The sequence below is a fragment of the Erpetoichthys calabaricus genome, chromosome 5 (assembly GCF_900747795.2).
Source record: "Erpetoichthys calabaricus chromosome 5, fErpCal1.3, whole genome shotgun sequence".
NCBI classification, from domain to species: Eukaryota; Metazoa; Chordata; class Cladistia; order Polypteriformes; family Polypteridae; genus Erpetoichthys; species Erpetoichthys calabaricus.
The window spans coordinates 156,014,030-156,031,216 of NC_041398.2; the positions used below are offsets into that span (position 1 = coordinate 156,014,030).

At 37.9% G+C, this 17,187-nt stretch overlaps 1 protein-coding gene across 12 annotated transcripts in view; it reads left to right on the top strand.

Moving 5' to 3' along the window:
• Nucleotides 1-17,187, top strand: part of adgrl3.1 (adhesion G protein-coupled receptor L3.1) — a 1,303,645-nt gene that overhangs the window by 1,013,761 nt on the left and 272,697 nt on the right. For all 12 annotated transcript variants that reach the window (XM_051927733.1, XM_028802158.2, XM_051927732.1 and 9 more), the window contains one exon: nucleotides 9,013-9,104. In XM_051927733.1, the coding sequence (XP_051783693.1) occupies nucleotides 9,013-9,104 (92 nt within the window). The remainder of the gene's footprint in view (nucleotides 1-9,012; nucleotides 9,105-17,187) is intronic.

The window sequence follows — 17,187 nt, forward strand, 5'->3', positions numbered from 1 at the left end:
ATTACATTAAACAGGCGTCGAAGATTGGGAGCTAAGTGTCAGCCTTTAATAAATCCAGTTTGATCTTGTGATATTACTGAAGGCAGCACTTTCTCCATCCTTCTAGCTAGGACTTTGGAGAGTATCTTAACATCATTATTCAGAAGTGAAATTAGTCTGTATGATGCACATTGTGACAAGTCCTTATTTTGTTTAGGAAAGACGGTGATTAATGCTTGGTGAAAAATTTGAGGTAGAATTTGATTGTCTCTAACTTCTTTAAATGTTGATAATAAGAGGGGATTTAGCTGAGTGGAGAATTTCTTATAAAATTGTACAGGGTAGCCATCAGGGCCTGCTGCTTCCCAATTTGAAATGACTTTACAGCATCTAGTAATTCTGACAGCGCCAAAGGTTTATCCAGTTCCTCTGCACTAAAAGTATCTGTTTGTGGTATCTGTAATGTACAGTGGAACCTCGGTTCACGAACTTCTCGGTACACGTACAAATCGATTTACGACCAAAAAGTTCGCCAAACTTTTGCCTCGGTTCACGACCACACACTCGGTATACGAACAAGCCAGTTTCCCTTTCGGTTTGTATATGTTCAGTCTCTCCCTATACATTTCCTGTGCAGTGAGCAAGAGAGAGAGAGCGCAACACACACACACACACAGAGGCAGCGCGAGAGAGAGAGACGCACACACACAGGCAGCGCGAGAGAGAGACAGACGCACACACACAGGCAGCGCGCAAGAGAGATAGAGACGCAGACACACAGGCAGCGTGAGAGAGAGAGAGACACATTCACAGGCAGTGCGAGAGAGATAGCTGGACACATAAGGTAGGAAGGCAGTTAAACAATGCACTGGGCTTGATTTTGTTTTCACTTCTGTTTACAGTGATCGGTTCGCAGCGTGCATTGTTGCAATGTTACTTTTCTTGGTGGTTTATTAAATTACGGATTTTTTCAAATGTTAATTTTTTTCCCTGTGCTTAAAACTCAAAAAAAGTGTTTTTAGCCAGCGGTTGGTAGCGCTGTAGCGCGAACTATTGCAGTGTTAGTTTTCTCTGTTGTTCAAGGTTTTCTCAGTGTTATTCAATGTTTTTACATTTAGTTTACTATTATGCTGTGCATTCTATGGTTTAATTAACTATATTTGTGCTTAAAAACTTAAAAAAAATATATAGTTACATACAGTTCGCATGGTCTGGAATGGATTAATTGTATTTACATACAATCCTATGGGGGAAATTGCTTCGGTTCACGACCAAATTGGTTTAAGACCAGAGTTTTGGAACGAATTATGGTCGTGAACCGAGGTTCCACTGTATCTAGAAATGCATTAGATTGTGTGTTGTCTTCTTTAAACTCAGTAGAATATAAGGATTTATAGTAGTCTCTGAATGTGTGCATTATATTTTTATGGTCAATGATTTTATCCCCGTTCATGTTGGTGATTGCTGGGATTGCATTGCTTGTGGATTTGTTAAACTAAGAGCTTATTAGCTTACTCTCCGTGTTCATAGTAATGATATCTTGATTTAAAAATGAGTTGTTCAGTTTCTTTGGTTGTTAAGAGGTTGAGCTCTGAATGCAGAGCCTGCCTTTTCCTATGAAGAGCCTCACTTGAACACCTGGCATGTTCTTCATCTATTCTAGTAATTTCGCTGGTTAGCTCTGATACCTTATTGGTTTCTAATTTATTTCTGTGGGAAAGATATGAAATAATCTGTCCTCTTAAGAAGGCCTTTAGAGTTTCCCAGAGTATTCCTGCAGAGACCTCTGAGGATGTATTTGTCTCTAGGAAGAAACTGATCTGTTTGGATATAAATTCTGTACAGTTCTTGTCTGCTAATAGAAGTGGGTTAAGATGCCATCTGCGAGATGAGTGTGTGGGGCCTAATGATTTTAGCTCCAAGATCATAGGGGCAAGGTCGGAAATAACAATAGCGTCGCACTTGCAAGATTTAACCGTAGGCAAGAAATTATTATCTATAAAGAAACAATCAATTATTGAGTAACAATGATGCACTGGTGAGTAGAAGGAATATGTTCTTGAGTTTGGGTTTAGAAATCTCCAGGGGTCTGATAGGTTGTGGTCAGTTTAAAACTGTGTAATTGTCTTTGCAGTGTTAGATGTCATTCCCCCCTGTGACAGGAGTCCTATCTAAGAGTAGATTTAAAACACAATTAAAGTCCCCAGCCATTATAATCTTATGAGTGTTCACATTGGGAATGGATACAAATACATTTTGCATAAATTCCCTATCATCGACATTGGGTACATAAACATTTATCAAAATCACTTTATAGTTAAATAAATTGCCCATGACTATCACATATCTCTCTTCAGGATCAGATACTACATCTGATGCCACAAATGAGACTGTTCTATGTGTGAGAATTCCCACACCTCTAGTTTTCTTTGTAAAGCTGGAATGGAACGTTTGGCCTGTCCAGTCTTTTTGCAGCCAGAACTAATCCTTACTTAGTAAGTGGGTCTCCTGTAAAAATACTATTTTAGCATTTAAACCTGTTAGGTGAGAGAATACTTTCTTTCTGTTTAATTTGTGATTCAGGTCTTTAACATTCCAGCTGATAAAGTTAACTGTCCCATCATGGAGACATTGATTCTGAATTTTTGATGTCATTTTATAGTCTTGACTGGAAGTGAGACAGCTTTAACCTTAATTTCCAGTTTTCCCACAAGTTATTGCCATGCAGCCTATTGTTATATTGGTAGTTATCATTAAGGATTAAAATAATAGATTAGATATAGCTTGCTCTCTTTCTCTCCCCCCTTATCCCCCCCCCCCCCCCCATTTTTGCCTCCCTACGTGAGGCTGGACCCCACTTCACAAGGTCCCAGTCCTCTGTATGTTTTTATTATATTATAGTAATAATAATAGCAGCTCACTACTCAAAACGCAGAGCGCTCGGTCTTGAGCCCAGTACCTTTGGAGTATAAAGCAGCAGTTCTTACTTCTGTATCATTCAAGAATGTATTGCAACTTCTTGTCAATTGACATTTGGGTTTTTAACTCATTGATATCAACATGTAAATCGAATGTTTTTTGTTTTTTTTTGGTTATATTCTTGAATGAAAGTGCACGTGTCTTTTTGATATTTGAACTAAAGTCTTCACACATTATACACTTCAAGTCATTATTAGTATAACACGGAAAAAGTTTCTGTTTTAGCTATGTGTTCAGCAGTTCCTGTCATTCTACACTTACACAGATCATTGTAGACACGGAACACACATGAAATGTATGTATTCCAAATAACAATATATTATTTACCCTATTCAACTCCAGGCATCTCACTATTTAGATAAAGAGACCGGAGTTCTGAAAACTTTGCGACTGACCTCAGCTCTGCCGGTGTGGGGGATGGTGATAACAGGCTGCTTGCTGCTTGTGCTGATCAACACATTTGCAAAACAAAAGATGCTAACAGAGAGGTGCAAAGGAATTTAAGGTGGCCCGGGATTACAAGTTTTTTCGTAGGCTTCAGGGATTCTCACGTATTATGTGTGTTGAAAAGGGGAAAAAATGTGGACAGGTATTGTTCAGTTGAAATACAGTATGTGTTTAGACAAGTATATCATTAATGTGTTCTCAGTATAATGTTGTGTTTTTTTTTGCTAAACTCTTTATGTGACCAATTCTTGGGTGTTGCATGCCTCGCGAATGACTCATCAAACATATTAATTAAAGAAACTTATTCTCTACTAAGACAAGTCTGATAAAACCTATCAAGTCAATAACCTGGCAGAAAGAAAAACTGTTCCTTGCATCATTTAATTACTCCTTAGCACCAAGCTGAGGAGGGGACATTTTTCACAGCTGTCCGTTACAGCATGATCAGAATGGTCAAATACTAAAGGTGTATTTTATAAGCAACTAAATTTACATAGCAGTGTCAATCAATGCACACATTTACTCTGGTTGGTTTACAACCAAATGATCTATATAAAATAAAAGTCTATTTTACTATATTCTTAATATTCTTTATCCCTTTGAGTTGAGCCACCATCCTTGAAATTTCAGTATATACGACAAGTGTCCGATCTTGTTGATTACAGGTCATCTGATCACTTAGTTATCTTCCAGTACATTCAGTGTATTACATTTTTGTCCTTGTTGTTCACTTGACCTTTATCTGGCTTCCTAAAGTGCCTGAAGGTCTCTGACATTTATTAACCCTTAATGCTATTTCCTTAAGGAGAATCCTATGTAACCCTAAAATTATTCTTCCACATTTGCTAGCTTTTCGACAACCTATGTTCCCTTTAACTTCAGGGTGTGCCTTCTTCAATAATAATCCAATCACCCTTTCTCTGCTCCTGATCTGAGTAAAAAAGTAATCAATGCAAATCATTCAAATAAAATCAATAATATCGAACATGGAAAAATCAAAGACAATAAAATGTAGAATTGTGACCCACAAACTCATAACTTCTACGTATGATTATAAAAGCATTGTCAATGACCATTTGATCATTGTCATATTTTAAACTGTGTTTAAAGTAGCTATTTGATTTTGTTCTTATCCTATAAACATTAACTATGTTAGTTCACAGAAATCATTGGTGGTGACACAGCTGACACAAGTATTTACCTGAAAACTTGTCTCTAGTTTATGTTACCAACTAGCAAAAAACCCGCGCTTCGCAGTGGAGAAGTAGTGTGTTAAAGAGGTTATGTAAACATATATATACATATACATATATACATATCTACATATACACATATCTACATATACATATATATGCATATATACATATATATATATATATATACACACATATACACATCCACATATATATACATATATATATATATACACATATCAACATATATATACACATACATATACACACATACATACACACACACATATACATATATACATATACACATACATACATAGTGTGTTGTAACACGGGCTGTGATTGTTACATGGGAGGGAGACGACAAATCACAGCTTCCCGCTTTCTAATCGGGCCTGTGATTGGTGCTTTGACTGATGCCCAGATCCCACAGTATCTCCCCTTAGGAGAGGCGTTAGGCAAGTGTAATTGAATAGCGGTGCTGCAAGTTTAGCTTTACACCTGTTTTTAAGGCTTATTGACTGAAAGGGGCTTTCATGAAAAAAGTTAGGGCTTTGCTACAGGATACACCCTCCACAAGATAAGGAAGTAAAAATAAAGGTATATATTTCTGTTTTATTTAAACCTTTTAAGTTTGTATGCGGGCGGCATGGTGGCGCAGTGAAAGGTGCCAGTTAGGAGACCCGGGTTCGCTTCCCTGTGTGGAGTTTGAATGTTCTCCCCGTGTCTGTCTGGGTTTCCTCCGGGTACTCCGGTTTCCTTCCACAGTCCAAAGACATGCAGGTTAGGTGCATTGGCGATTCTAAATTGTCCCGTGTGTGTGGGTGTGTGCGCCCTGCGGTGGGCTGGCACCTTGCCCGGGGTTTGTTTCCTGCCTTGTGCCCTGTGTTGGCAGGGATTGGCTCCTGTATTTAGGATATAGCGGGTTGGATAATGGATGGATGGACATTTGTATGCATAGCCCCATTTGCCCGTTTTCGTTTTTTTTCTTTTTTCAGTAATATTTCAGCAAACCCGGAGCTTGTCAGTTCAAATCCTGGTACTGACACCACTGTGTGACCCTGAGGAAGTCACTTCACCTGCCTGTGCTGCAAAAAACAAAAGTAATGTAACAAATTGTATCTCAGATGTTGCAAGTTGCTGGAATAAAGGCATAAGTCAAATAGATAAATATGTATTATACACATAGGAACTATTAATTTATTTTCAGTTAAGTCATCTGCAGCAAACCTTTATAAATGAGGGTTTCTCCTTTTTAGATAGTGCAAACTGTTTCTTCTTCATTGAGGTTTTGTCTTGGAGAGCTTTTTTCATTTCATTGAAAATTAAAGCAGCAGCTGCCAAAATATGTAGCGTTCTTATTAATTTTTCAACATTGTGTAAAATAACTTTATAAAGTAACATAAAAGGTATAAATACTGGTTATCCTTTTACACTAAAATATTACTAAAGAGATACAAAAAAAGTAAAATGCATATGTTGTTTTTCTTTAAGGAGATTAAATATTACTGAAGAAAGAAAAAAAAAAAAACTAAAACAGCCAAATGGGGCTATGCATACGAACTTAAAAGGTTTAAATAAAACAGAAATATATACCTTTATTTTTACTTCCTTAACTTGTGGAGGGTGTATCCTGTAGCAAAGCCCTAACTTTTTTCGTGAAAGCCCGTTTCAGTCAATAAGTCTTAAAAACAGGTGTAAAGATATTGACAATAAGCTATGCAAACCCACCAAGACATGGAATCGCTTAAATCAAGGAGCTGCGCTACCTTCTTCCAGATCGGCCCCAAGGCGTTCATATTTTTCCAAAGCAGTTCTGGTCTACATCGGCATCTGTAGCTGAGTCGAAAAACACCATCCCATACTATTAGTTAACGATTAACACATTTCTATATGTATTGTAAGCATACAATACAACTGATAATATGTTGCGCTTATTTATCTGGTGTACCGGCATTTTTGCGCGTTTAACGGCTGAAATCCAACGTGGTTTGTGCCCTTCAGAATGAAAACAGTTTGCATTTACCTTTTTAATAAAAGGCGAGCTTTTAAGCCTGAGAAATCACCCTGTAAATGCACACGTTTAATTGCACGTGTTAATATGTATGCTTACACAGTATTTAAAAGACACTCAACAATTAACGTCATTTACCTTCATTCCCGCGTTTGAGTCATGCTGTAAATTCTTACTGTGAAATATAATTGACAAATAATTTGGTGAACGAACTTGTGAAGAAGGTGGAGCTGGAGTATTACCTCACTTCATTAACGAAAATGCCGTGATGTGCGGAAGGGCGGGGGGAGTGTGGGGGTTGACGGAGAATGCTTTCTTCAGCGCTCTTTGGGGCTCCTCCTTGTTTTCAGTTCACGTGATTATGTAGGAGGCGTGATGACGCGATACACGACTCCGCCTCCTCCATTATAGTCTATGGACAAAAAAGAGGTTCCAGTTATGACCATTACGCGTAGAATTTCGAAATGAAACCTGCCTAACTTTTGTAAGTAAGCTGTAAGGAATGAGCCTGCCAAATTTCAGCCTTCCACCTACACGGGAAGTTGGAGAATTAGTGATGAGTGAGTGAGTGAGTGAGTGAGTGAGTGAGTGAGTGAGTGAGTGAGTGAGGGCTTTGCCTTTTATTAGTATAGATATATATGTATGTATGTAATGTATTGTTAACACTAGGGGATGTTCCAACTTCCTCAAACCCAACACAACAAACACAGGGCACAAATTAAAAGCATACAAGAACCTTTTTTATTGTGTGGAAAACTCTTCATAAACCGTTTCCCACCACCACAGCCACAAGTACAATACAAGTTTAGCACAATGACTCTTCCTTCATTTTTTCTGGTCTTTGCCTCCTTCCACTCCACTCAACAAGCTTCATCCTCCACCTAACGACTCTTGTTTTCCCTGTGAGTACTTTTATATTGACCAACCCGGAAGTGCTTTTGCTCTTCTGCCCACGTGATCTGTGAGCACTTCTGGGTCAGGTGGAAACCTCATGCCATATTGCTCCTCCATTTTCACAGCACCCCCTGGCAGCACCCATGATACCCAACAAGGGGCAAAATTATAGAACTCCAAGTCCTAAGGTGCCCTATGGGAATCCGAGACACCGCTGCAATCCAGGGGAGCTGCCATCTAGCGTTCTGGGGGAGGCAGTGCCCTAAAGAAGCTGTCTTCCCCATCCTTCCATTTCTTGGGAGTGCTGCCAGTTGTCCCTTACAATGTACAGTATATCTTGGCACAGATAAATAGTTTTACAATACCAAGTTTCTAAAGATGATGTCTGATGTTGTGTGGAGCTGTTCCTGTTGTTGCTACTCTATGTCCAAGTGGAGGATTCTCCTTGTGTTGGAGTGCATTTTCCTTTTTGAAATAATAACTGCTTCTCAGTCTTCTCAGCCCACTGGCATAGTTTGGCTTGGTAGACTGGATCTCACCTTTCTGGTCCACAAAGAGATGAGATTATCAACTTTAAGCTCTCAAGGGAAACAGCAACTAGTCAGCAGATTACGTTCAGAGAGCAGGTTTCAGAATATGCAAGAGGTTATTTTGGAGAGTGTGGGAGGGCCCTTTAGAGGTACCCAGAGAGACTGCCCTCAGAAGTCTCATGAGAGGCACAGCGAAGCCAAACATTTTTTCAAAGTGATGATACCTCGCACTGCCACCTGGTGGAATCTTCTGGGTTTACTTAAAGTACAAGTATAAACAGCACACTGCTTGCGTAGCAGTAGTGTCCGCTGGAGCACACATTGCATTGCGTGAAGTTTAAATCTGGCTTAACAAATAAGTATAACATTTGCTCAATGTGTCAATTTCTAGATCAGTGTGCATATTGAAAGCCTCCATCTACACTATATGATTATAATTTATTGTTAGGTCAGATAAAAGCCTGCCAAATTCAGTGTACAAATGTACTACAGTTGTGCTGGAATCTGTTTTATTTTTTATTTAATGTGGGTGTTTCAGAGAATGTAAATTTACTAACATTTTTAGAAGCAGTTTGCAGTTTATAACACAGAATTTTACCTTCTTGACCAATACCTCTTGATTTTTGAAGGAAAGTGTAACTGTTTAGTGATGCTTCATCTAAGGGAATAGTGTCAGATTTACTAAGCCACGTTTCAGTAAGAAGACACAAATCAGATCTTGTACTTAATTTATTTACCAATGCATCTTTTTTTTCCAAGCTTGAGAATGCTTAGTAAGCAGCATTTTAAACTATGAACATGTTTCAGAATGAATGTTTTTTTTTGTTTTAGTTTTAAGTAAGATATTTATATAGATACCAGGAAAAGAATCAATTGAACCTATGGTCATTTAAAATTTAGTGATTTGAAGAACAGTTGAATTAATCTTTTACTTTTAAATGATAGTAAATTAATACCTAAATTATTTTTGTTCCAGCTAAACGTAATCTTCCTTGGGATTGCTCTATATAAAATGTTTCATCATACAGCAATACTAAAACCGGATTCTGGCTGTCTAGACAATATAAAGTAAGTGGTGTATTTTTTTATTTTTTACTAGTTGTCTTTTAAATATAGATTCTGTAAATTGATTATTCCCGTTGATAAAGTAAAATTGCCTAAATATTTAATTGAAAGCAGGTATCATAACATAATTAGATTTTGGATTTTATGACCATAATAAAACATATATAGCTACCTTAAGTTTTAGATTCTATTCAAATATTATATAATGTGTATAGAAGAACCACCTCTTCTATATATAGAAAAGTTTGAACCCACCTGATTGAATATATGATTTATGAATTCTTGTATGTATGAAAACACTAATATTATATTTAAAAGTACTGTCATCAAATCCCCCAACCCTCCACCCCCAACTAGTTTTCATTTAGAACAAAACTTCTATTTACTGTTAAACTACAGTCATTGTTTCATCTTTATTAAAATGTGTGCCTCTTCAAAAATTAGTCTGAGAATTTTTTCCTTATTTGAGCCAATTGGTTGTATTTTGGGAAAGTAGTATGGGTATAAATAGCCCTGTTTGATTGAAGGGCATTAATTCTGGTTGCACTAGTTCAAAAATATGGAAAGAGGAGCTGAACTTAGCAAAGAGAAAACTCAGTCCACTATTAGTCCACAATTGCAGGTCAGTCAGTCTAGAATATTTCATGAACTTTAAAAGTTTCTTCAAGTGCAGCTTCAAAAAATATTATATGCTATGATAAAACCGCCTGTTTTTAGGAGCCCCACAAGAGAGTAAAGACAAAGAGTAACTTCTGCTATACATATACATTTATTAGAGTCATCACCCACAGAAATCACAAGTTAACTGAACCTCTAGTCCAGATAAATGCTTCACAGAGATCAAGAAGCAGACACATCTCAACATCAACTGATCAGAAGAGACTGTATGAATCAGGCATTAATGGTAGAATTGTTTCAAAAAAGTAGCTACTGAAGGAGACAAAAACGAAAAAGAGATTTCACTGGATCAAGAACGATAGACAGTGGACATCATATAAGTGGAAATCTGTCTTTAGTTCAATTTGACATTATCTTCAATCTGCCATGTCCTCATGAGACACAGAGAAGACGAATTGATGATGTGTGCATATGTGGCCTCACCATGAGAGAATGTGAAGGTGTGATAGCGTGGAGATCAAAGATCTATTTAAAATTTGTATACATAACCAGCATAGCTACCACAGCATTCTGCAGCACTGCGCCGTCACATCCAGTTTACACTTAGTTTATCTAAAAGGAGTGCTGTAGCAGGTAACGTGGTATCTGCAGTTACCCAACCTATAGTTAGTAGGTTTGGGATATGTTAAGTAAAAGCAGTCAGCAAGTGTTTAGCATATGTGGAACTCCTACAAGACTGTTGGAAAAGCATCTCAGGTTGCTAACTCTTGAAGCCACATGACAGAATGTAAAGACGTCAAAGGCAAAGAGTGTCTACTTTGAAGCTTCAAAAAATAGTCACAGCATAATAATCCCTACTATGAATAGGTATTTTCATAATTTGGACTGGTACTGTATGTATGTGTGTGTGTATTGTATATATTCCATTATACACACACATACCTGAGGAAATGTGTATTGTGCTTGTACTGTATGTCATTAAAAATTATTATAAAGTTCTTACACAAGGTCCTCAGAAACCTAGAGTTTGCAAAAATTAAACAACAGTAACTACTCCAGGAGATGACGGAATATTGTTGTCAAATAGTTAGGCAGGGGTGTAAGTGAAAAGGTCAATAAAACAAAAACCCAATACACAAATAAAACCTGTGGTAAAAAAAAACTTGCAAAAGTGCTGACACATTAAAATGATAATATATTTATACATTGTATAAGAAGGAATGATGACTACAAAATACAGTGTATGCACACAAGTGGATTTTGCATGAACCAAAAGTTAAAATTACACACTTTATTCTGGTTTTGGAGCAGAACAGACCACTCATTTGTGGTGAGATTAATGAGATGAACCTCTTCTCAGGTGTCCTTCTTTATGGTGTCATTCGTGCTTGTGTCTTTCTCTTGTGATATTTCCAGTCCTTCCCAGAAATTAGAGGCAAGCATGGCCCCAGTGGTTTTCACTACATTTCCAGCCCTTTCCTTATGGAAGAGTGGGACAAACTGTGACATTTACTTGAACAGGGATGAAAGATTATTATTCTGGGGAAAGCACACATACACCTCTGTGTAAAATATGTGGATTATGCTTTTATTACCATTAATATAACACTTCTTTATTCAGAGGAAAAAGTGTAGATATAAATAGTTACAGTTTGATAAGGCATACAAGTGTACTGCTACTGTTAATAGAACCACAATAGGAATTAGAAAGATCAGAAAATTAAGCCAATACATCATGGTCAAAACAAGAAAAAGTCAGTAACTAGAAAATCAGTTAACCATGGAGATAAAGCCAAGACGCAAGATACAAACGAACAATTCTGAAGGAAATTAGAAAGCCAGGAAAGATTAGCATTGAAGAAAGTATTCCACATACTCAATACATTTGCCCTCAAAATCGTATAATGATGCCAAGTTCTTGCTGTTGCAATAACATCGTAATAAACTGCACATGAGGACCATGTGACCATCGCACTGTGCCTTTGCCAAGGAAATGAGCCAAGTAAAGGTACAAGATGGCAGTGCAAATGACAATTAAATTGAAAGAAAAAAGTAAAAACTACAAAACATACTTGAAAGACTTGTTAAATAGTTTATTGGTATAAAAATCATAACATAATCTTCCCCCTGTGGCATGTACTCCAGATGTGCCCATTTGTCTTAATAGAATGTTGTAGGTAGAACTAATGAAGTTAAAAGGCATGACTATTTCAGCATGGAACCCATGTTTTGTCTTCAGTACTATATCCATGTCATTGCACTTAATAGTGTATCAAAGAAAACATGGAATCTGAAGTCCAAAATACTTGGTAGCTCAAATTCCTGAGTACCATCCATTAGAGTAATGCCTCGGGTGATGGAGTAAAGGTGGGGTTGAATATCCTATGGGTCAATGTATCTAGGGCCTAATTTACAACATGAACTATTAAATGAATATCATGTGTAGGGAGCCATACCTTTTGCCCGACTCTATATTCTGGAGAATTGGTTTCCAGTCTGCAAATCATTTAGCAGAGTGCCCTGTTTTTTGTAAATTTTCTCTCTCAGATTTTCTGTAGCCTCACAGAATACTCAATCAAATTAGGCACAGAACATGAACTCAGTGGTATTTCCAACATAGAAGGTTAGAAAGGTCAGTTTCAATTTATTTTGGAAGCAATTGTGGGTTCTTCTTTTTTTTGTGGAAGGGTACCAACAAATTTGTCCATGTCTGTACCTCCTTAGTAATTCCTATTACTGTCTGCAGGTTATTGAATTTTTCACAAGTAGAAACTTCAATAAAGAACAAGTACAAGGCATTCACTCTTTCACTGTCTGTATATTTTAGTTCATCTTTACCATTTCTAATACTCTTCACCTCTTCCTTGACTGTTCATTTACCACTAAAGTATAGAAAAGGGTTTCTTTGGGCCATCTTTCATTTTTTATGTAATATTTCTCTCCAGCTGTCTTTTAGTCTTCCTAATGCTGTTTTTAATCATTGGTTTTATGCTCTCATATGCCTTAGAGTTAGCACTGGAGTTACTAATCTTAATAATAGTCTACTCACAAACTGAGGGCACCGTGGCGGATGTTAGCAGATTGCTGGCCAACCACAAGCGTTACCTGGTAGGTAACCACCCATACAATCAGATTGTGACACAGACTACGAATGCCGTGAATGTAATTACCCCGATCTACATGCTGTCAAATAAACGAACCACACGCCGTGGCGCAACGTTAGGGGCATCGCATCTGGTGCTGACGTCCGAGGTTCGATTCCCGAGAGGGAGTGCAGTGGAGTGTGTACACCTGATGAGCCCAGAATGAGGGCGAAACACGTGTCGTGTACTCTTTGCATTTATTTGACAGTAAACTATTTCAACCATTCTATGATCTGCTCCTCACAAACTGAGGGCACTGTGGCGGATGTTAGCAGATTGCTGGCCAACCACAAGCGTTACCTGGTAGGTAACCACCCATACAATCAGATTGTGACACAGACTACGAATGCCGTGAATATATATATATATATATAAAATCCTAAGCCTAAAAGTGCAACGATTTTGTGCAACAATTTTATGTGACGTTTTTATGTCACGTTTTTGTCACGCTTTAAATCGGGCTTATTTTAAAACCTACATATATATGTTTAGTATCATTCTTTTCAGAAATTATCGAACTTTAATATGATGTTGTTAGATTTTCAGATTCTTATTCTGTTTTTAAATTACAAACTAAAAAATATCAAGAATTCACATTCTGCTAGACGAGACTTTGTGCCAAAAGATTTAACCACGCCCGGGGCCAGAAATAAAAGACAAAGAGTAGGACAGCTGCTGTACAAGCTTTTAAATGTTCGAAGTGCTGCGCGAGATGCAGATCATGCAACACAGCAGCTAACCAGCAGCTGATTGAGCAAAGAGGAGGTAAAAAAAGAATATTTGTTTCCCATTGTATCACCATTTAAGAGGGGTTTTGGAGGAGGGACCACATTTCCTTAGGGTGCGTTCAGCCCCCCTCTTCACAACGCGAGTGCCAGAAATGCAAAGTGGCTGGCGTGTAGCGCTAGCTAGTGGGGTTGGCGAGTGAAGTGAATAGGGGGCGAACCCAATAGTAATAATAATATTAATAATAATGCATTTTATGTATATAGTACTTTCCCATGCTCAAGGCACTTCAGAGTCTCAGAAAAAACAGCAGGGTATATGTAATATTAAATACAAATATTTTCTGCATAGAACACTAAAACAGATAAATACAGGATATACAAATCATTAAATAGAATACAGTGTAAAAGACAATAAATCAGTGTAAAATACTAAATTCAATACTAAAAGAAAAACCTTAACAAATAGCATAATTTGTAATATAACACACACACATTATCCTGAGCATCTGGATAGAGAGGTAAACTGAAAAGGGGGCAGAATAAAGTATTATATGTTGGAAATGAAAATGTCAGGTTTGAATACACAGTGGGAGGTCTGAAAATTGAAAGAACACCTTATGAACAGGATTTAGGAGTAATAGACTTGTCACTATCAACTTTCAGGCAATGTTCATAAACCATTAAGAAGGCTAATGAAATGTTAGGCTGTACTCTACACATCCTGCTATATAAGTCTAAGAAGGTTTTGCTCAAGCTTATAACACACTAGTTAGATCTCACCTGGAGTAGTGTGTGCAGTTTTGGTCTCCAAGCTACAAAAAGGTCATAGCAGTGCTGGAAAAAGTCTAGAGAACAGCAGCTAGGCTCATTCCAGGGCTACATGGGAAAATTAAAAGGAAAGATTAAAAGAGCGGAGCCTTTTCGGTTTAAGCAAAAGAAGATTAAGAGGAGGAATGATTGAAGTGTTTAAACTTATGAAGGGAATTAGTACAGTGGGTTAAGACTGTTTCTTTAAAATCTGTTAATCAAGAACACAGGAACAAAGTCTGAAACTCGTTAAGGGTAAATTTCACACAAACATTGTAGCGTGATAGACTGTAGTGCTTTCAAAACTAGACTTGATGTTATTTAAGAATTAACTGTATAGGACTGGGAAGCTTTGTTGGGCTGAATGGCTTGTACTCAATATAGGGCTAGGAAAATCTCAAAAAAAAAAACACCCCACAGTACCGGGTATTTATTGAGAAATGGTACTACCATGGAAGTGGTAGCTGCACTCAGGCATGACTGCAAGCACATGAGAAAAACTAAAAAAAAACAACATATAAAAAGGTCACTCTGGGGTAATGATACAGTACTGAATGTTGAAAAGAAAAACCACATGAGGCTCGAGTCATTGCCACTTTTATCCCAAAACGAGATTAATTCAGAAACAGATTAGTGTAAGCTTTGAAATTGAAATTACATTACTGACCAAATGAGGTGTAATCATTTAACTTTTACTATCATGCATTTAAGAGTAGATGAAAGAATAACAAGATGAACTGCTTTAAAAATAGTGTCTTAAACAGACACGATAAATGAAGGCTTTATATTGATTCTCTGATTATAATGAGCACTTTTGTAGATGTCCATCAGTCCATTTTCTAACCAATGTATGCAGTTCAGGGTCATGCTGGAATGCAACTTACATGCATCCCCAGCTCTAAGACTGTGGGATGTGGGAGGACTGCTAATGCTATCAGTTGCAGCAAGAAAGTATTGATGCAGTTGTCACACAAAGTGCCTGTCAAGCTTGTTGTACCAGTAATGACATAAGCAGCTCCATATGTTATACCAAAATATATTGAGTGCTTCAATGGACAAGGCAAATCTCCCTATTAATGAGATGTAATCTTATAAGCCTTATGCAGCTTTTTCCTTTGTAACTTTCTTTTCAGTTACATACTGTATTTAATCACCTCCATGTTTTCTGTAATTTATTAGTGCTTCTACGTTTTGGGATGTCTTTAGCCTGCTTTATATGTAAAACACTTTTAAACATGCATAATATCTCCTCACGTGTCTGCACACTTAAAATCTATGCAAGTTTATATTAATAAGGCTTTTCTGTGTTTGTTCAGTTTCATTCATCCATCCATTCATCCATCCATCCATCCTCTTCCGCTTATCCGAGATCGGGTTGCGGGGGCAGCAGCTTGAGCAGAGATGCCCAGACTTCCCTGTCCCCGGCCACTTCTTCTAGCTCTTCCGGGGGAATCACGAGGCATTCCCAGGCCAGCTAGGAGACATAGTCCCTCCAGCGTGTCCTGGGTCTTCCCCAGGGCCTCCTCCCGGTTAGACATGCCCAGAACACCTCACCAGGGAGGCGTCCAGGAGGCATCCTGATCAGATGCCCGAGCCACCTCATCTGACTCCTCTCGATGCGGAGAAGCAGCGGCTTTACTCTGAGCCCTTCCCAGATGACTGAGCTTCTCACCCTATCTTTAACACTAGAATTACCAGAGCCTACGAAAAAACTCGGATATCCGGCCCACCTTAAATCGCTTCGTAAAACCTTTCTCACCTCTCCGCCAGCGTCTTTTGTCATCTAAATGTACTGATAAAGACAAGCTGCCAGCAGCCGGCTATTCCATCCCCCCAACGACTTAGAACGTAAACAAGCTTTTCCCAGCTAATGCCTTGATTGATTATCTGGGAGTGAAGTGGAGTTTTAGAGTAGAAATAATAAGATTGTTATTTGGAACACACGCATTTCATATGTGTTGCATTTCTACAGTAATCTGTGTAAACACATTGTTAAAACAGAAACGGTTTACAATATTCTAGTAGCAAATGACAAAATGTAGGCATAAACAATATAATGTATGAAGCCTGAAGTCCAAATATCAAAGAAACACTTTCACAAAAGGTACAAAAAAAAGCCACCGCCAAAAAAACCCGCCTTAGTGTGAGACATTAAAATGACTTAACTATCACTGCTTCTGTGGCGTAACAGTATCAGTCGCTGACTGGGAATCAGAAGGTCATGAGTTCGATCCTGTACAACTCCCATTTGAGAAGTGTTCTTATTTTCACTATTTTAGAATAAAATGATACATTTGATTTCAGTCTGTAACAGCCGGTGTAATTTATGATATTTGTAAAGGTTAGCTTTATTTTTTTAAAATTCACTTTTCATTGTCTCAGTCGCGTTCAGGATCCATCCCTACCGCCCCCCACCTGACACTGCTGTTTTTACATAAAGACGCGCTATAGTTCTGCAGTGTATCACGATACATACGACCGCGTGTTTTTTTCCCCCAGTATTGCCAGTCCCCACGTGTTGCTGTATGCTGTTTCTTTTGTACTCCAGGACATGCAGAGGAAAGCATAGTAAAGAGCAGTAACTTCAGCGCTATATGCAATCATCAGACACTCCCCATCTGACACTGCTAAAGCTCTGCAGTGTACTTGTGACTGCATTGTCGTACCAATGCTTGCGAACTGAAGTGTCTGCATGCACTTTTCGTGGCCTTATACGTGTATTTTTTGAGCATGCCCATGTAGCTCAAACACAGGAACATATGTTGATGTAAAAGTATAACAAAACAAGTG